The 21,950-nt window shown below is 44.3% G+C and overlaps 1 protein-coding gene across 1 annotated transcript in view; it reads left to right on the top strand.

The window, feature by feature from the left end:
- The first annotated feature begins 2,592 nt into the window (after positions 1-2,592).
- Positions 2,593-21,950, top strand: part of LOC120018635 (delta and Notch-like epidermal growth factor-related receptor) — a 66,424-nt gene continuing 47,066 nt past the window's right edge. The window contains exon 1 of the mRNA XM_038961837.1: positions 2,593-2,892. Within this exon, the coding sequence (XP_038817765.1) occupies positions 2,593-2,892 (300 nt within the window). The remainder of the gene's footprint in view (positions 2,893-21,950) is intronic.

Genomic DNA, 21,950 nt, shown 5'->3' with positions numbered 1-21,950 from the left:
TCAAAGGCTTTTTTTGACAATTACATGAAGTTGATGCAAAGAGTCAATATTTGCAGTGTTGACCCTTCTTTTTCAAGACCTCTGCAATCCGCCCTGGCATGCTGTCAATTAACTTCTGGGCCACATCCTGACTGATGGCAGCCCATTCTTGCATAATCAATGCTTGGAGTTTGTCAGAATTTGTGAGTTTTTGTTTGTCCACCTGCCTCTTGAGGATTGACCACACGTTTTCAATGGGATTAAGGTCTGGGGAGTTTCCTGGCCATGGACCCAAAATATCGATGTTTTGTTCCCTGAGCCACTTAGTTATCACTTTTGTCTTATGGCAAGGTGCTCCATCATGCTGGAAAAGGCATTGTTCGTCACCAAACTGTTCCTGGATGGTTGGGAGAAGTTGCTCTCGGAGGATGTGTTGGTACCATTCTTTATTCATGGCTGTGTTCTTAGGCAAAATTGTGAGTGAGCTCACTCCCTTGGCTGAGAAGCAGCCCCACACATGAATGGTCTCAGAATGCATTACTGTTGGAATGACACAGGACTGATGGTAGCGCTCACCTTGTCTTCTCCGGACAAGCTTTTTTCCGGATGCCCCAAACAATCGGAAAGGGGATTCATCAGAAAAAATGACTACCCCAGTCCTCAGCAGTCCAATCCCTGTACCTTTTGCAGAATATCAGTCTGTCCCTGATGTTTTTCCTGGAGAGAAGTGGCTTCTTTGCTGCCCTTGACACCAGGCCATCCTCCAAAAGTCTTCGCCTCACTGTGCGTGCAGATGCACTCACACCTGCCTGCTGCCATTCCTGAGCAAGCTCTGTACTGGTGGTGCCCCTATCCCGCAGCTGAATCAACTTTAGGAGATGGTCCTGGCACTTGCTGGACTTTCTTGGGTGCCCTGAAGCCTTCTTCACAACAATTAACCGCTCTCCTTGAAGTTTTTGATGATCTGATAAATGGTTGATTTAGGTGCAATCTTACTGGCAGCAATATCCTTGCCTGTGAAGCCCTTTTTGTGCAAAGTAATGATGACAGCACGTGTTTCCTTGCAGGTAACCATGGTTGACAGAGGAAGAACAGTGATTCCAAGCACCACCCTCCTTTTGAAGCTTCCAGTCTGTTATTAGAACTCAATCAACATGACAGAATGATCTCCAGCCTTGTCCTCGTCAATACTCACACCTGTGTTAACGAGAGAATCACTGACATGATGTCAGCTGGTCCTTTTGTGGCAGTGCTGAAATGCAGTGGACATTTTTGGGGGGGATTCAGATCATTTGCAAGGCAATTAATTGCAATTCATCTGATCACTCTTCGTAACATTCTGGAGTATATGAAAATTGATATCATACAAACTGAGGCAGCAGACTTTGTGAAAATTAATATTTGTGTCATTCTCAAAACTTTTGGCCACGATTGTACAAAACATACACGTACAAAAGACAACATACAGACGAACACAAACATCAACAACGTCACACCTGCCCAGACCCACCTTTTCTCACCCCTATCTCCAGTGCCTGCACTCCTCTCCACCACGTCCTCAATTGCGTTAATCTCCATCGCCCACGGTCTTTCAATATTTAGATATTGAAGCATATGATTTGTCCATTGTCTTAACGATGGAGGATTGGTTGATTTCAAGTTAAGTATACGTTTTTTTCAAGGTAATTGACAGGAAGAGTATCGTCCAAACCATCGGGTATCTCACTGCACCCTCATATGACATGTCTTGAAATATGTAGACAGACTGATTAGAAGTACATTTACATTGTAATACTTCTGACAGCCAACTTTCTAACTTCGCCCATAAGTTTTGCACTTTATAGCATTTCCAGAATGCATGGATTATTGAGTCATTGTACCATGATTTGGTCTTCTTAAATCTTGGTTCTAATCGTTTCTATTGTTTTCAAAGAGCTTGTCAGTTGGATTATTGCTCTGATTCCAATGTAGCAGATGGAGATCTGTCCCCAGTTCCACTGTGGAATGTCTCTTATGTGGTGCAGCAAATACTCTGCATCATTCCAAATGTGAATTGTGACCAGTTTTATTTAGCTGAAACTCTGCATATGTTTTCTATGAATATGATGTGGAATAGCCCCCCTCCCCCTCCAGCTCCAAGGAGGTCATGTATGATGAGATTCCAACTAAGGTGTGTTTGTGTGCGTGCGTCCATGTCAAAATCAAATCAAACTTTATTTGCCACATGCGCCGAATACAACAAGTGTAGACTTTATGTGCTTGTGCATATATGTGCGCAGCTCTGTGTGTTTGTGTGTGTGCGGCTATCTGTGCGTGTGTGAGAGAGAGAGAGAGAGTGTCGTCACCTGTCGTCACTATGAATCAGAGCTGGGGCGGTAGCTAGCCCCCTTCCTCAGTCTCCTCGTCAGCCAGTCAGCTCTCTCGCTCAGTAGCAGTGCACACAGCCAGTCTACAGCATCCCTACCAGCCTGCTTCTTACATTCACACACTCTCCATTCAGCTCCCTCATCAACACACCGAGATAGCAGAGCGACCAGCAGCTTACTCACTAAGCCAGAGCTAAGAGGAACAGAGAGCGAGAGACAAATAAGGGATATACATACATAAGAGAAGATGAGGATGCCTGTGCCCACGCAGCACCCCCTGTACCTCCTCCTGCTTCTGCTGAGTGCCGGGGGTAGGGGTCTCTCCTCCCCCCTTGATCTGGAGCCCCCTGCTCCGGAGGCGGCTGCCCCGGCTGAGGCTGACCCCACCCAGGCCACTCCCCTGCCTGACCCCTGCGAGGGACGGCCCTGTCTCAACGGAGGCGCCTGCTCGGCCCAGCCCTTCGACCCGGAGACAGAGGACACTCTGCCCAACACCTGGGCTTACAGCTGCACCTGCACCTCCGACTTCACCGGACACAACTGTGAGGTGAGCCCCACCCACCTGTCTGTCCTGTCTGTCTATCTTTCTGTCTGTCTGTCTGTCTGATATTATCCTGCTCGGTTCTATTACATTTAGAATGTTGATACCGATATAACATAATGTGCATCTCTCTTTCTCTCTTCTCCCTTGGAGATGGTTTTTAATGGGAGCATGTGATGTGAGCGAGACATGAAGAGGAGTGCTGTGTTGCTGTGGCAACAGGAGTGGAGAGGAGTAGCGAAGTAGGATACGGGAGTGCGTATGATAGGAAACAGAGATGGATCAGCAGTACTGTAAGGCACAGATGTTTATGGCGGTTCACACCAACCAAGTCTCACAGGCTGAACAGGAGTATCATGTCGTACTACCAGCTAATATTGAGTTGTTCATAGCTAGAGGCAAGTGGTTCATCAGCCTGAGAACTGACGGTGTCAATGAAATACATTGAAATACAATCTTATACAATGTGTGTGTGTGTGTGTGTGTGTGTGTGTGTGTGTGTGTGTGTGTGTGTGTGTGTGTGTGTGTGTGTGTGTGTTTGGGGGGGCTTTACTATCCTTGTGGGGACCAGAAGTCATTACAAGGATAGTAAAACAAGGACAATTCGGACAAGTGGGGACATTTCACTGTTACACACAAGGAGAAAGGCTATTTTAGGCTTAGGGGTTACATTTAGGGTTAGGATTAGGGTTATTTTAAGGCTTAGGGTTAGGTTTAGGGTTAGGGGTTAAGGAAAATAGGATTTTGAATGGGAATCAATTGTTTGGTCCCCACAAGGATAGTAAAACAAACATGTGTGTCTTAGGGTTGTGTGTGTGTGTGGCTACCGTGAATAAGCACTGGTGTGAGCAGAGTAGAACTTGCCTACAACTATTGGCATTCATCAGGCCATTGATTCTATTATAGAGAACTGTTATCAATGAATGTGCTCTCCTACGGTTGGATATGGCTGTTATTCATTAATCATGACCTATTTATATGAACCCATGGCGTTTTGACCCTCATTGAATTTTGTGACAATTTCTAACGATTCCTTACATCAGCAAGAAAATAACTTTACCAGTTATCCAAACAACTTTACCAGTGATAGAGGTGAAGCACTTGAATAACTGACGCGTGTGATGACACATGTCTAAGCGAATGACCTGAATGGGTGGGATTGTTTCCTAAGGAAAAGGCCAATGTCCTTGCTTCACATACCACTGGTCATAATGACCTCAATAGCAGAATGTGTTTCGCATTTCAATCTTACCTAACCCAGTTCTTTGTAGGATACCTCAAGGGGATTCAGAGTTGACTCAACTATTCAGTGCATGTAGCGAATACTGCTTGTTGTTATGAGGTAGATAGCAATAGGATTCAGTCTGTAAGGCCCCTGTCTGATTTATTCTGGTGTAAGAGAGTGCATCCACAAACAGCAGCCAGCGTCATTGTATCTCATAACCAAACTACCAAGGTGACTCTTTGCTGAGAACGTTGACAGCTACAAACCCACAGGTGGCAGGTAGGCCTCCCACAGTCACAGCCTGGTCACAGGCCAATCTACCTGAAGAAAAGGGTCAGTGTGTGGAGGTGAGTGCGCTGTCTGACTGGCTGTGTAAGTTGAACCAATGGGGATTGAACCCAGGTTTCCCATTTGCCAAACCAATGTCTTAACTATTACGCCGAGAGGACGTCTTCAAGGTCCGAGGATGACATTTGGGGTCTCAGGCAAGGCTACCTCTTCAACAGCATGATTCCAAATGACTTCTACTACATTCAGGATAGACTTTACACCAACACCAGCAGTTACAGAACAGCAGCGGACTTCTTAATGGAACATTCAGCCAGGGACCTTATCACTGTCTCCTTGGCTGGCCTTGTTTCCTTCTCCTGGAATAGAAATGGTGAGGGCAGCAGCTGTTTGGTACTGTCGCAACCACTCCGCTCCTCCGCACCACAGGTCCGCCACTGCCAGCCTATGAGAGAAACTCTTTGGGGAGTAATTGATTATTCTCTCCCTATCCCACTCACCCACTCTTTCTCCATGGCAACTGGAGCAGCAGTCAATAGGGATTTGGTAAACGACCTGTTTTGTCGGACGGACAGCGGGACACCCTGGCTGTTTGCATCCTTCCTCCGTGCGTCACACTCGCACCACAGATGGAGCTCGGAAGTGGAGGAAGAGAGCGAGAGAGAGAGTGAATGAGAGAGGATGAGGATGGAGATGGAGAGATGGAGAATTAAAAATGTGAGATGGAAAGAGAGAGATCGATTGAGAGAGAGAGAAAGCGAGAGGGGGAGATGGAGAAAGACGGATGGGAGATGGAGAGAGAACGAGAAAGCAATTGACAGTAAGAACTGTGAGGGAATCAGTCAAACATCCTATCCTAAAGGAATCGTCCAATTTGTCAAATGAGCTCAAGAGTTTAGGAGACTAAATGTTTCCGTGCTGGAGAGTAGGAGGAGAAGAAAGTGAGATTTGACCTCGGAGAGTGTGCCATTGTTCGATGGTGTTAGAGTCAGTTAACCATCATGTCTCATCCTGAGCTGGTTCAGATGGGAGCTGAGAGAAACCAGGAACATACTGAATCAGTGACATGCCTGGTTATCTAATCTAATGTGGGGCGGCAGGTAGCCTAGTGGTTAGAGCGTTGGACTAGTAACCGAAAGGTTGCAAGATCAAGTCCCGAGCTGACAGGTAAAAATATGTCGTTCTGCCCCTGAACAAGGCAGTTAACCCACTGTTCCTAGGATGTCATTGAAAAAAAGAATTTGTTTTAAACTGACTTGCCTAGTTAAATCAAAAATATAATCTAATTAAACAAGTACCATTTTCACAAATCAAGCACAGAGGAGCTGTGCTGTGCTGGGCTGGCCAGGATATGCTGGAACCGTGCTGTAAAGGACAATGTGAAAAGAAGATATCCAAGCCAGCACAGTACTGTTCAGGACTGCCATATAGTGTGAATCAAGCGTAGTTGTTTGTTTACCTGAACCTCTACCCATTCTAGTCTGTACCTATAGCTATTAGCTGGTCCTATATGGTGTGTTCCTGAGATTTCTCCTGCTTGTGTATCTGTAAGTTATTCGCCCATGACTCTCCAGGGCCCAGGCTTATTCCTTATTGAAAGACTGGTTGTGCTCTGCAATAAGTATGTGTGTCAGTGTCAGGGAGTCTGTAGAGTGTATCACCCCTTAAAGACAAGCCCACAATGAGCTCTTATTGGATTGTTCAGCCTTTCAGCATTATGAGACGGTGAATAGTGATTGTTGAGCTGGGTTCACTTAATCTCATTGCTCCAGCATTTTGTGTTTACCATTACAAAGTATACCTCTCTATGAGCATTTTGTGTTTACCATTACAAAGTATACCTCTCTATGAGGTCACTCACTTCCAATGATTCCTAGCGAGGATTTCATTTGAGCTCTGCACTTTTCTGGAGGTTGTGTGGAGGTTTATCATAATGGGTTTTCATTGTGGTGGAATGGAAACTGTTTGAGCTGTTTTAAGTGGCAGGTGGCTCTATGTATTCAGAACCACTAGTTACGGGAGCTGCGCATCACAGCTTTGAAGGAAAAATATTTTTCTGAATCTCGAGGTTGAGAGCAGTTTGTACACCCCTAAACTCTTAGAAAAAAATGGTTCCAAAAGGGATTTTCGGCTGTCCCCATAGGAGAAAACTTTTTTGGTTCCTTTACTCTGTGGAAAGGGTTTTGCATGAAAACAAAAAAAGGGTTCTACCTGGAACCAAAAGGGTTCTACATGGAACCAAAAAGGTTTGTGTGTGTGTGTGTGTGTGTGTGGGGGGGGGGGTCGCTGAGTCCCCCTCAATACCCTCTGCTATGCACAGGCCAGGGCCCTGCAGAATACTAACATGTGATATGCTAGGAGAAGGGACTGGCCCATAGTGAGTGGTGAGTGGTGGTGGTGATCTGCTTGTGTCTCTCAGAGTCTCTGGGTTGCTGCAGAGCTACAGCTTTTGTTCCAGCGTTTCAGTGCCATCCAGTTAAGGCTAGCTCAAGGCACAACGCCACACAGCCCTTTAGTCTCAGTCTGAGCTGCTTTCATATCCCCTGCTTGTTAGGGGAGCAGAAAGATAGAGGCCACAAGGAATATGGTAATACCCACACAGCTTTTTATCCGAACACTGCAGAGGGAGTACTCATTACAGTATTTACATGATCATTACAATACCATAGAGAGACTGTGGCACAGGGAGTTTACGGTGGTCTTTATCATCAGATCATAATGTTTGGATTAGAATGAATATTGTTTTATTCCATTGCTGATAAAGGCAGATAAGACTGCTTCCAGTCTGAGAGAGAATCAGCAGGTTGAACAGGAGATGGGCATGTTCACTCTCTCCCCCTGCTGGTCAACTGTGGTTTGTGTGTGTGTGTGTGTGTGTGTGTGTGTGTGTGTGTGTGTGTGTGTGTGTGTGTGTGTGTGTGTGTTTTTTTTTAATGTTGTGTGTGTGTGTGTGTGTGCTAGTGTTTGTGTGTGTGTTTATTTGTGGTTGTGTGTATGTGTGTGTGCTTGTGTTTGTGTGTGTGTTTATTTGTGGTTGTGTGTGTGTGTGTGTGTGTGTGTGTGCTTGTGTGTAAAGGTTGGATGTGTGGAGAGTGCAAACAGTCTCTAAAGGTGTCAGTTCTGCTGGCACCTAGCCGAAGTCGGTTAAGCGAACCGAACTAGTGTGCATATTCCCTTAAAAGACCGCTTGGAAAAGCAGAAAAAGCGACAATAGTACTCTTTGTCCATTCTGAGACGCCATAGCCAGTATAGACTTCCTCAAAATAGTCAGAATGAATCTAAGATAATTCAAGAAATCTGTCATTAATTTTGACGTTTTTGCCAAGGAGATCTTAGTCGCACAATTTTAATCTAACTAAGGTGTTTGGTGCAGTATTTCTCAATGAAAAAATGTGCATCATCTCTCATTGAATCACAACAAAGACTTTATTGAATAATCTCTACTGTTGACCAATCACTGACAAAGGGCGTAGACTTCGGCTACTGACTTCAGCTACTGACTTCGGCTTGCCTGTAGAAAAAGATGTGTATGCCCGAAACCCTTACCGAAGTCCAAAACAAACAAAAACGTCACACAATGTCGTCATAATATATGCACAAACTCTTCCAAACTGTTTAGGTTGGGAAGCATGCGGACACTTTAGGGGGCTGAGCATGCATCTGTGGGGGGCCCCTCACCACTTGGGGTCTGCCCGTCAGGAAGTCCAGGATCTCGTTGTTGAGGGAGGGGTACAGACCCAGGGCCCTGAGCTTAATGATGGTATTCCTCTTGTCTAGGATACTACAGAGTGCAGCGAAATTGCGATTGTGTTGTCCGTGGAACTCTTTGGGCGGTATGCAAATTGCAGTGGGTCCAGTGTATTAGGTAAGGTTGATGTATATAGTCGTAGTATCGCCCCTTAACATTAGCAGCAGGGAGCATAAGTCCTACTGTCTGCAAGGCAGACTGACAGTTCTGGACTGAAACATCTCATTCTGCAGCCCTGCAGCACTGCAGACCATCTCACCCTGTCACTCACCCATTTGTCTTACAAGAAATAGAACAGCAACATGGACTATTCTAGACTACAGCACCCCTTGGGTATTCTACTCTCGTTGTCTCGTTCTTTAAGTTTTCTTCCTTTCATTTCTTCCTCTTGCCTTCTTTATCTGAGTTGTATCTCACTCTGAAGTATTGTATCCCCTCTTTTTTTCACTTGTTTAGTTTGGCATATAGAAGCTCCTATTTTAGTGAGTCATTTTCTATATACATCCTAGTAGCCTAGCGTATGGTTAGAACAGAAGAATTGTTATGTTATTAATGCTGGTTTCGAAGAACCCGAAAATATACAATATCATCAATGCAGTATCTGCCACCGAATACGATGAATGACCTTTTTTAACCATCACCAATCATCAATAATCTCATATTCAGGGTGATGTCCTCTAGATGTGATGTTTCCCATATTTCTCTGAAGAAGAGAGCACTCACTCGGCCAAATGCCTTGCTCATTTCCACATCACACATCACCTTCCCTTTTGATCTTGATCTTTGATCTTGTGGCTGAGAGAGGTCTATGCATATGGATAGGGTGAATATGGCCAACATGGCCTTCATTGTCAACCTTAATAGGCTCTGTGGTGTTGAGCTACAATAAGCCGAATCCAACCTGGCAACCTCACAACCCATCCCAATATGACCTGGTTGCCAGACTCTATTATTCAATGACAAACGTTAGGGGAGTTGGCTAAAAGCTCCAGCTGATCTGGAACTCAGACACCACCCTATCCTTTCTGATCTCATCCTCTATTGGTGCTGTTGTCAGGTCAATGTCAGTTCGGGTGAGGGATGGAGGAGGACTGAAGAGAAGATTACTCTTTTGTCTGTTGTCATAGGACACAGACATTTGTCTTTTTGCTCTGTCCTAGATTGAGAAAGGCTCTTTTGCCAGTGTGTTTATGTTTCTGCTGTTTGTCTGTCATAAGTCCTATTTATATCCTCTACGGCCCTAGGCTTTGCGTCACAAGGCTGGGGGTAAAACGCATACTGCTCTTACTCAGCAAGTATCCACCCTCCATCCACCATGGTCATTAGTATACATGCCACCTATTAATCAGCAGTCATATTGTGGTTACTTGTGTGTGTGTGTGTGTGTGCGTGTGTGTGTGTGTGTGTGTGTGTGTGTGTATATGTATGTTTGGAGGATAAGGATGGAGATGTGGAAAGACTGATACCACCAGCGAGTGTGTGTCTTCATCATCTGTACTTTTGCCCTTTGTTCTTCCAGGAGAGGGTGTCTCTTAGCAACAGTGCAGCCAAATCCGCCTGCCGTCTCCACTGAGTTATAGTTTACACACACAGACACATAGACGGGCATCCAGACACACATACTGATCTAAGCCACAGACACAGTTTATCAGCATAACAGCATTTAATGAGGCGGTGTGGGATGATACCCAGTATGTTCTGTGTATTGGAGTAGTCCTGAACAGCTTGCTGGGTCTCTGAGACACTAAACGGGGGCTTAATCTAAAGGAGGCCTGTTGTTTTACCTCAGATAGCATGACTCCATCTGCACTGTCAGACGATGACAGAGGCCCCCTGAGGAGACAGACAGACAGAGAGGCAGGCACGCAGACACAGACTATATATATGCCATTTAGCAGACGCTTTAATCCAAAGTGACTTACAGTCGTGTGTGCATAAATTTTACATATGGGTGGCCCGGGGAATTGAACCTACAATCCTGACATTGCTAATGCCATGCGTTACCAACCGAACCACACAGGACCACAAGGGCAAGCGGGCAGACAGATACCCTATAACAAGTGGAACGGCATTGTTGTTCATTTGAAGTTATTTTTCTGATTGGTATGATCCAAAATTACACTTTGGTTCGTTTAACATATTTTCGATTAAATTTGTCTAGAATCAAATAACGAATTTGACAGATGAACGTAATCTCTCTCAGAATAGTTGGAGGAGTGGCATATTGTTTGTTATTTTTGGCCACCAGTGACAGTGAATGTCATTCCAGGCAATTTGTTCTGTATTTTTTTATTTTGTATGATTATATGTTCCCTGCCAGCACTGAATCTTAAATGATATCTGTGTAAGTACTGTGATACTAAAGAACCTGTGAAGGTTTCCATTGTTGGGATAGGAATGGGAATGGGATGGGAATCACCATTTGGTTACAATTCTGTAACCAGTTAATATGAAAGTCTTATGTAAAGAAAGTGCAGTCATTACTTCATGTTATGGAACAAACTTAATATCTTGATTTACAGGAAATGTGTTTAATTGCTTGTAACCCAACTAAAGATATGTGGATAGATCACTTCCAAAGTGATACATCTACTTAGGTTGTGTGTATATAAACTCTGGACAAAACATTATGAACACCTGCTCTTTTCATGACATAGACTGACCAGGTGAATCCAGGTGAAAGCTATGATCCCTTATTGATGTCACTTGTTAAATCCACTTCAATCAGTGTAGATGAAGGGGAGGAGACAGGTGAAATAATCATTTTTAAGCCTAAGACAATTGAGACATGGATTGTGTATGTGTGCCATTCAGAGGGTGAAATAGGCAAGACAAAATATTTAAGTGCCTTTGAACGGGGTATGGTACTAGGTGCCAGAGAACTGCAATGCTGCTGGTTTTTTTCCACGCTCAACAGTTTCCTATGTGTATCAAGAATGGTCCACCACCCAAAGGACATCCAGCCAACTTCACACTGTGGGAAGCATTGGAGTCAACATATGGGGGGAGGGTGCAATGTTTTGTACACTCAGTTATGTCCCAAACGGCAGTCTATTCCCTTTATTGTGTGCACTACTTTTGGCCAGAGCCCTATGGTCCTTGGTCAAAAGTAGTGCACTATATAGGGACTAGGGTGCCATTTGAAATGTATCCTGTCTCTAACTCAGCAACCTTGCACAGGCCACAAACTCCACTTCCACTCTCCTCTGTAAAGTAAATGAAGCATAGAAATGGCTTGAGGATGTTGGAAACCAAGCTAAGATAATCAGATAATATAATCAGAGCCGCCTGCAGATCAATGTGAGCTCCCACCTGGTTTTAGCTTTTTACCAGGACTGGGAGAGGTAGTTGGCATTGAATCATACAGTATATTTGGTTTTAACATTTAAAAAAATGCAGGCAGTCAGACAGAGAGAGAGAGAGAGAGAGAAGTAGAGAGACAGACAGACAGACAGAGCCCCTAAGACAGACAAGAATACAGACAGGCAGAGCCCCTAAGACTGACAGGAATAGGAAGAGAAGTGTCTGTGTTCCCCTCCCAGTGGGTGTGTTGTTAGCCCAGGGCGCTAACCAGAGTGATTAGATAGCATTAGCAGCTGGGTCTCTGTGCTGACTGGGGAGGGGGGCTGAGGAGGCTTGGGGAGGGTACGGGATAACTGTCTGAGTCCAGCGTCCCCTGCTGTAGAGGAAGCCATCACTTTACATCAATGACGTATATAAAATGTAAAACATATATAAACCATGTATACATACGGTATATATATTGCTTTACATACAGTGCCTTGCAAAAGTATTCATCCCCTTGGCGTTTTTCCTATTTTGTTGCATTACAACCTGTAATTTAAATGGATTTGTATTTCATGTAATGGACATACACAAAATAGTCCAAATTGGTGAAGTGAAATGAAAAAAATAACTTGTTTCAAAAAATTCTAAAAAATAAATACCTGAAAAGTGGTGCGTGCATATGTATTCACCCCCTTTGCTATGAAGCCCCTAAATAAGATCTGGTGCAACCAATTACCTTCAGAAGTCACATTATTAGTTAAATAAAGTCCACCTGTGTGCAATCTAAGTGTCACATGATCTGTCACATGATCTCAGTATATATACACCTGTTCTGAAATGCCCCAGAGTGCAACACCACTAAGCAAGCGGCACCATGAAGACCAAGGAGCTCTCCAAACAGGTCAGGGACAAAGTTGTGGAGAAGTACAGATCAGGGTTGGGTTATAAAAAAATATCTGAAACTTTGAACATCCCACAGAGCACCATTAAATCCATTATTAAAAAATGTAAAGAATGGCACCACAACAAACCTGCCAAGAGAGGGCCGCCCACCAAAACTCACGGACCAGGCAAGAAGGGCATTAATCAGAGAGGGAACAAAGAGACCAAAGATAACCCTGAAGGAGCTGCAAAGCTCCACAGCGGAGATTGGAGTATCTTTCCATAGGACCACATTAAGCCGTACACTCCACAGAGCTGGGCTTTACGGAAGAGTGGCCAGAAAAAAGCCATTGCTTAAAGAAAAAAATAAGCAAACACGTTTGGTGTTGGCCAAAAGGCATGTGGGAGACTCCCCAAACATATGGAAAAAGGTACTCTGGTCAGATGAGACTAAAATGGAGGTTTTTGGCAATCAAAGAAAATGCTATGTCTGGCGCAAACCCAACATCTCTCATCACCCCGAGAACACCATCCCCACAGTGAAGCATGGTGGTGGCAGCATCATGCTGTGGGGATGTTTTTCATCGGCAGGGACTGGGAAACTGGTCAGAATTGAAGGAATGATGGATGGAGCTGAATACAGGGGAATTCTTGAGGGAAACCTGTTTCAGTCTTCCAGACTTGAGACTGGGACGGAGATTCACCTTCCAGCAGGACAATGATCCTAAGCATACTGCTAAAGCAACACTTGAGTAGTTTAAGGGGAAACATTTAAATGTATTGGAATGGCCTAGTCAAAGCCCAGACCTCAATCCAATTGAGAATCTGTGGTATGACTTAAAGATTGCTGTACACCAGTGGAACCCATCCAACTTGAAGGAGCTGGAGCAGTTTTGCCTAGAAAGAATGGGCAAAAATCCCAGTGGCTAGATGTGCCAAGCTTATAGAGACATACCCGAAGAGACTTGCAGCTGTAATTGCTGCGAAAGGTGGATCTACAAAGTATTGACTTTGGGGGGGTGAATAGTTATGCACGCTCAAGTTTTCAGTTTCCTTGTACATTCATCTCTAGGAGGCAGAACGCGTCTCCTTCCTGAGCGGCATGATGGCTGCGTGTTCCAATGGTGTTTATACTTGTGTACTATTGCTTGTACAGATGAACGTGGTACCTTCAGGCATTTGGAAATTGCTCCCAAGGATGAACCAGACTTGTGGAGGTCTACATTTTTCTGAGGTCTTTGCTGATTTCTTTTGATTTTCCCATGATGTCAAGCAAAGAGGCACTGAGTTTGAAGGTATCCCTTGAAATACATCCACAGGTACACCTCCAATTGACTCAAATGATGTCAATTAGCCTATCAGAAGCTTCTAAAGCCATGACATAATTTTCTGGAATTTTCCAAGCTGTTTAAAGGCACAGTCAATTTAGTGTATGTAAACTTCTGACCCACTGGAATTGTGATACAGTGAATTATAAGTGAAATAATCTGTCTGTAAACAATTGCTGGGAAAATGACTTGTGTAGATGTCCTAAACGACTTGCCAAAACTATAGTTTGTTAACAAGAAATTTGTGGAGTGGTTGAAAAACGAGATTTAATGACTCCAACCTAAGTGTATGTAAACTTCCGACTTCCACTGTACATACTAGGTGGTGTCAGAGGAAGGCCCCAAAAATGGTCAAAACTCATAGACTGTTCTCTCTGCTACCGCACGGCAAGCGGTACCGGAGCGCCAAGTCTAGGACCAAAAGTCTCCTTAACAGCTTCTACCCCCCCCCCCCCCCCCCCCCCTTTGTTTTTACACTGCTGCTCGCTGTTTATTATCTACGCATAGTCACTTTCCAAATGACCTCGACTAACCTGTACCCCCACACATTGACTCGGGACCGTTACCCCCTGTATAGAGCCTCGTTATTGTTATGTACATTGTTTTTGATTGATTAGATTTTTTAAACTTTCGTTTATTTTGTCAATATTTTATTAACTCTATTTCTTGGACTGCATTGTTGGTTAAGTGCTTGTAAGTAAGGTAAGGTCTACACCTGTTGTATTCGGCTCATGTGACAAATACGATTTGATTTGAAAACTTGGGTAGCTTCATGTGGTGAAGGCATGCGAATGGCCATTGGACAGGAAATAGGCCCCACTACTATCTCTATTGACTGATCTTTCATCCTTTCCCATTGTCCTAGCTCCCTCAATATCTAACCGCTGCGTTCTTCTTACTGTAAGGGCTGCAAAGAAAAGAGAAACAATCATAATTTGCAGCACAAATTTGGTTTGACACAGGGAACCGGTTCTATGTTTCCATGCCATCAAGCTGAGGCTTAACAGGGCTCTTTAGGGGTCTTTTTACTGGCTGTCAGGCAGCAGGGAAGCGTAGGTATGTAGGTCAGTGAACAGGCACCTCATATATCAATCACCATGGTGCATGAAATAGATCTTCACTCAGGCCAGCTGTGGTTGGCTCTCCTCCATGTAACAGAGGAGCTCTGGGAGGGAGTGACTGGGCATGACTGTGTGTTGACTGTGTGTGGATGCTACATACTGATTAACTGTAATGAACAGGATACTGTTCCCATTCAGCACTTTGAAGTCCTTTTGCTCAAATACACACACACACACACACACACACACACACACACACACACACACACACACACACACACACACACACACACACACACACACACACACAGTCTTGTACAGCTAACATTGTGGCGACACACAATTCAGTCCCATTCAAAATCCTATTTTCCCTAAACCCTAACTCATACGCTTACCCTGATCCTAACCTTAACGCAAAAACCTAACCTTTACCTTTACCCTAACTCTAAACCTAACCCTAGCTCCTAACCCTAAAACTAACCCAGCTCCTAACCCTAAAACAGCCAGGTAATTACCTGTGACGTCACGGCACTATGCAATCCCCTGAGAAACACGACAGCCTCCTCCGCCTGGTATAAATAGATCACTGCTGACAGCCCACCCCTAAACTCCTCCTCTCCTATCTCTCTTCCTCTGCTCTCTCCCTCACACCCTCGCTTTCCCTTTGTCTCTCTCTTACACTGTTACCTCTCTCTCTCTCAATTCAATTCAAGGACTTTATTGGCATGGAAATATATGTTAACATTGCCAAAGCAAGTGAAATAGATAATAAACAAAAGTGAAATAAATAATAGGAATGAACAGTAAACACTCTCTCTATACTCTCTCTCGTTCTCTCTCTGTGCTCTCACTTGCTGTCTACCTCTTTCATCCTCTCCCATCTCTCTTTCTCCTCATTCTCCTCTCCAATCTCTTTCTGCTCTTTCATCCTCTCCCGTCTCTCTTTCTCCTCTCCCATCTCTCTTTCTCCTCTTTCATCCTCTTCCGTCTCTCCTTCTCTCTTTCATCCTCTCCCGTCTCTCTTTCTGATCTTTCATCCTCTCCCGTCTCTCTTTCTCCTCTTTCATCCTCTTCCGTCTCTCCTTCTCTCTTTCATCCTCTCCCGTCTCTCTTTCTCCTCTCCCGTCTCTCTTTCTCCTCTTTCATCCTCTCCCGTCTTTCTTTCTCCTCTTTCATCCTCTCCCGTCTTTCTTTCTCCTCTTTCATCCTCTCCCGTCTCTCTTTCTCCTCTTTCATCCTCTCCCGTCTCTCTTTCTCCTCTTTCATCCTCTCCCGTCTCTCTTTCATCCTCTCCCGTCTCTCTTTCTCCTCTCCCGTCTCTCTTTCATCGTCTCCCGTCTCTCTTTTTCCTCTTTCATCCTCTCCTGTCTCTCTTTCTCTCTTTCTTTCTTGCACGACCTTGCTCCCTTTCTCTCTCCTTCCCCATAGTTATACCTCTTGATCCTCTCTGTTGTCTGGTAATATACATGTGGGTTGATTTGGAGGGATTGTGGCCTAATTTGTGGTGATCTATTGGAGGAGTAAGGGATCCTTACATAAGAATGTTTTACAGCATATGTGTGTTATTTTTAACGGGGGTTGATTTATCATCCTCATGATGTCTTTTGGGTTGTGATGATGAAACTCTAGAGCATGACAAATGAGGAAAGAGGGGAAGAGATAAAGTGAGGGGGGAAAAGAGGAGGGAAGAAGGGAGACAGGACACAAGGGCTGGTATTGATACAACAAGACAGGTGTGAGTTTCCCCCTGTGTTTGAAGGTGTTTGTGTGATTTCCATGGATCAGATTTTTAAGCGCGTCCTTTGATGCCACAGACCAGGGGGCTCTGGGGGAAGTGAGTGTGTGAGGGTGGGCCAACGCTTTCATGTGCAGAAATTACATTGATGGAACCTACAATCTATCTGGAATATTAAAGCTGATCTACCTCACCTGAAGTTTTTCCTAATCGGGTCAAGTGGCCGGGACAAACTCCTGGCCCTATGAATATTCAATATCCCCCCACCCAGATTGGGTCTGATGCAGCAGCCTTACAGTGTGGTAGTTGGTCGTTGTCATCTCTCTGGGTGGGTTCTCCTTAGGATTTGAGATTCTATTTTGGAATGTTATTTTCTACTTGATCTCACCCAAGTTCTCATAGTATCTGACAGGTGTCAGTCTCTGTCAATCACCCAGACAAAGACAGACTCTGATGGAGTCTGAAATGATCATGCTTTGATCGCAGACTAAAGGAAGTCGACAGGAATCTTTGCCACAAAGACTTGTTTCTCTGTTAATATTAACTCTGTCTATGTAAAGTGGAGCGGTTGTACATTACAATGACGATTGCTTTCACTAGAGAATGTATGTCTGAGATTCAGATGGGACACGATGTTGGCTGTGTCATGAAAGACATGAAAAGGGACTTGAGGTTCGGTCAATAGATCTTTGGTCTAGGCCTTCATCAGACCTTCATGACCCAAGGAGCACCAATGTTCAGGCTGATTGTGTGTGTGTGTGTGTGTGTGTGTGTGTGTGCTTGCTTGCGTTCGTGTGTGCCTGCTTGCGTGCTTGCGTGTGTGCCTGCGTGCATCATTAGTGGTATACTGACCTGCCGTATTTTACATCTATGCATCCTTCTGCTCCTTAAGAGTTAGTGTCCATCGGAGACAAGACCCAGGTCTGTCGGTAGTGAGTGGTTTAACACTCCCTCCTCTGTCTTCCACTTGACGTCTCTAATAAATCACATCTCCAGTCCTGTCTGGTCTGGATTCTGGAACACTGAATCTAATAGAAGCAGCTGCTTGACCTCCAACTGGAATGTTCTGGAACGTTCTCCCAATGTTCTCTCAATGTTCCCTTCCAAAGTTCTCTATCACATTTGAGAACGTGTGACTAATGTGGTTCGAATCCAGGTCTCCTGCATGCCCACAAGAATGCTTTAGCCTGCTAAACCAAAGCCTAGGCCAAAAAACTCATTCTACAGGGGAGATTATGTTGAACTGCATGATGGAAAACACTGAGGCTAACATACTGTATCCTATGAGGAAAGACATGTTGTTCTTCTGGTGTCCTACATATAGCTGTTGTGCACAGTGTACTGTAGTCTGTAGCCTGTACTGTAGACCTTACAGTGAAATGCTTACTTACAAGCCCTTAACCAACAATGCAGTTTTAAGAAAATACCTAAAAAAAAAAAATTGATAAAAGTAACAAATAATTAAAGAGCAGCAGTAAAATTACAATAGCGAGGCTATATACAGGGGGTACCGGTACAGAGTCAATGTGCGGGGGCACTGGTGTTGAGGTCATTTATTTATTTATTTTATTTCACCTTTATTTAAACAGGTAGGCAAGTTGAGAACAAGTTCTCATTTACAATTGCGACCTGGCCAAGATAAAGCAAAGCAGTTCGACACATACAACAACACAGAGTTACACATGGAGTAAAACAAACATACAGTCAATAATACAGTAGAAAAATAAGTCTCTATACAATGTGAGCAAATGAGGTGAGAAGGGAGGTAAAGGCAAAAAAAGGCCATGGTGGCGAGGTAAATACAATATAGCAAGTAAAACATTGGAATGGTTGATTTGCAGTGGAAGAATGTGCAAAGTAGAAATAGAAATAATGGGGTGCAAAGGAGCAAAATAAAGAAATAAATACAGTAGGGGAAGAGGTAGTTGTTTGGGCTAAAATATAGATGGGCTATGTACAGGTGCAGTAATCTGTGAGCTGCTCTGACAGCTGGTGCTTAAAGCTAGTAAGGGAGATAAGTGTTTCCAGTTTCAGAGATTTTTGTAGTTCGTTCCAGTTATTGGCAGCAGAGAACTGGAAGGAGAGGCAGCCAAAGGAGGAATTGGCTTTGGGGGTGACCAGAGAGATATACCTGCTGGAGCGCGTGCTACAGGTGGGTGCTGCTATGGTGACCAGCGAGCTGAGATAAGGGGGGAGTTTACCTAGCAGGGTCTTGTAGATGACCTGGAGCCAGTGGGTTTGGCGACGAGTATGAAGCGAGGGCCAGCCAACGAGAGCGTACAGGTCGCAGTGGTGGGTAGTATATGGGGCTTTGGTGACAAAACGGATGACACTGTGATAGACTGCATCCAATTTATTGAGTAGAGTATTGGAGGCTATTTTGTAAATGACATCGCCGAAGTCGAGGATCGGTAGGATGGTCAGTTTTACGAGGGTATGTTTGGCAGCATGAGTGAATGATGCTTTGTTGCGAAATAGGAAGCCAATTCAAGATTTGACTTTGGATTGGAGATGTTTGATGTGAGTCTGGAAGGAGAGTTTACAGTCTAACCAGACACCTATGTATTTGTAGTTGTCCACATATTCTAAGTCAGAACCGTCCAGAGTAGTGATGCTGGACGGGCGGGCAGGTGCAGGCAGCGATCGGTTGAAGAGCATGCATTTAGTTTTACTTGTATTTAAGAGCAGTTGGAGGCCACGGAAGGAGAGTTGTATGGCATTGAAGCTCATCTGGAGGGTTGTTAACTTTACGGGATCATTTTCCTAAACAACCACTGAATTGCAGAGCGCCAAATTCAAAAATAACACTAAAAATATTTATAATCATGGAATCACAAGTGAAATATACCAAAACACAGCTTAGTTTGTTGTTAATCCACCTATCGTGTCAGATTTAGAAAATATGCTTTACAGCGAAAGCAATCCAAGCGTTTGTGAGTGTCTCAATCAATGCTAGAACAGTTAGCCTTAAAATAGCTTGGTCACGAAAGTCAGAAACGCAATAAAATGAATCGCTTACCTTTGATAATCTTCGGATGTTTGTACTCAAGAGACTCCCAGTTACACAATAAATGTTCTTTTTGTTCGATAAATATTAGTTTTATAACAAAAAAACGCCATTTGGGTTGCGCGTTATGTTCAGTAAACCACAGCCTCGTTCCATTCCTGGCAGTCGAAAATTCCATAAAGTATCCGTAATGTTCGTAGAAACATGTCAAACGTTTTTTGTAATCAATCCTCAGGTTGTTTTTAACATACATAATTGATAATATTTCAACCGGACGGTAACCTATTCAATAAAAGAGAGAAAGAAAATGTCGAGCTACCCCTCTCGCGCGCAGGAACTAATCAAAGGACACCTGACTCGTTTTGAAATATCTCGCTGATTTTTCAAAATAAAAGCCTGAAACTATGTCTAAAGCCTGGTCACAGCCCGAGGACGCCATTGGAAAAGGAATCTGGTTGATACCCCTTTAAATGGAAGAGGGGCAGGCAATGAAACAGGGATAAAAAATAAATAAATGCACTTCCGGGTTGGATTTCCTCAGGTTTTCGCCTGCAAAATCAGTTTTGTTATACTCACAGACAATATTTTGACAGTTTTGGAAACTTTGGAGTGTTTTCTATCCTAATCTGTAAATTATATGCATATTCTACGATCTGGGCCTGAGAAATAGTCTGTTTACCTTGGGAACGTTATTTAAAAATATAAAAAAATCTGGCCCCTAGCGTCAAGAAGTTAACACAGTGTCCAAAGAAGGGCCAGAAGTATACAGAATGGTGTCGTCTGCGTAGAGGTGGATCAGAGACTCATCAGCAGCAAGAGCGACATCATTGATGTATACAGAGAAGAGAGTCGGCCCAAGAATTGAACCCTGTGGCACCCCCATAGAGACTGCCAGAGGCCCGGACAACAGGCCCTCCGATTTGACATACTGAACTCTATCAGAGAAGTAGTTGGTGAACCAGGCGAGGCAATCATTTGAGAAACCAAGGCTATTGAGTTTGCCGATGAGGATGTGGTGATTGACAGAGTCGAAAGCCTTGGCCAGGTCAATGAATACGGCTGCACAGTATTGTTTCTTATCGATGGCGGTTAAGATATTGTTTAGCACCTTGAGCATGGCTGAGGTGCACCCATGACCAGCTCTGAAACCAGGTTGCATAGCGGAGAAGGTGCGGTGGGATTCGAAATGGTCGGTGATCTGTTTGTTGACTTGGCTTTCGAAGACCTTAGAAAGGCAGGGTAGGATAGATATAGGTCTGTAGCAGTTTGGATCAAGAGTGTGTCCCCCTTTGAAGAGGGGGATGACCGCAGCTGCTTTCCAATCTTTGGGAATCTCAGATGACACGAAAGAGAGGTTGAACAGGCTAGTAATAGGGGTTGCAACAATTTCGGCAGATCATTTTAGAAAGAAAGGGTCCAGATTGTCTAGCCCGGCTGATTTGTAGGGGTCCAGATTTTGCAGCACTTTCAGAACATCAGCTGACTGGATTTGGGAGAAGGAGAAATAGGGAAGGCTTGGGCGAGTTGCTGTGGGGGGTGCAGTGCTGTTGACCGGGGTAGGGGTAGCCAGGTGGAAAGCATGGCCAGCCGTAGAAAAATGCTTATTGAAATTCTCAATTATAGTGGATTTATCGGTGGTGACAGAGTTTCCTATCTTCAGTGCAGTGGGCAGCTGGGAGGAGGTGCTCTTATTCTCCATGAACTTTACAGTGTCCCAAAACTTTTTTGAGTTTGTGTTGCAGGAAGCAAATTTCTGCTTGAAAAAGCTAGCCTTGGCTTTTCTAACTGCCTGTGTATATTGGTTTCTAACTTCCCTGAAAAGTCGCATATCACGGGGGCTGTTCGATGCTAATGCAGAACGCCCCAGGATGTTTTTTGTGTTGATTAAGGGCAGTCAGGTCTGGAGAGAACCAAGGGCTATATCTGTTCCTGGTTCTAAATTTATTGAATGGGGCATGCTTATTTAAGATGGTGAGGAAGGCATTTAAAAAAATAACCAGGCATCCTCTACTGACGAGATGAGGTCAATATCCTTCCAGGATACCCGGGCCAGGTCGATTAGAAAGGCCTGCTCGCTGAAGTGTTTCAGGGAGCGTTTGACAGTGAGGAGTGGAGGTCGTTTGACCGCTGACCCATTACGGATGCAGACAATGAGGCAGTGATCGCTGAGATCTTGGTTGAAAAGAGCAGAGGTGTATTTAGAGGGCAAGTTGGTTAGGATGATATCTATGAGGGTGCCCGTGTTTACGGCTTTGGGGTGGTACCTGGTAGGTTCATTGATAATATGTGTGAGATTGAGGGCATCAAGCTTAGATTGTAGGATGGCTGGGGTGTTAAGCATGTCCCAGTTTAGGTCACCTAGCAGCATGAGCTCTGAAGATTGAGAATTTAGGTAATATGTACATGTAGGTAGAATTATTAAAGTGATTATGCATTGATAATAACAGAGAGTAGCAGCAGCGTAGAAGAGGGTGGGGATAATGCAAATAGTCTGGGTAGCCA

The sequence above is a fragment of the Salvelinus namaycush genome, chromosome 23 (genome assembly GCF_016432855.1).
Source record: "Salvelinus namaycush isolate Seneca chromosome 23, SaNama_1.0, whole genome shotgun sequence".
NCBI lineage: Eukaryota > Metazoa > Chordata > Actinopteri > Salmoniformes > Salmonidae > Salvelinus > Salvelinus namaycush.
This window is presented reverse-complemented; position numbering and strand designations above follow the sequence as displayed.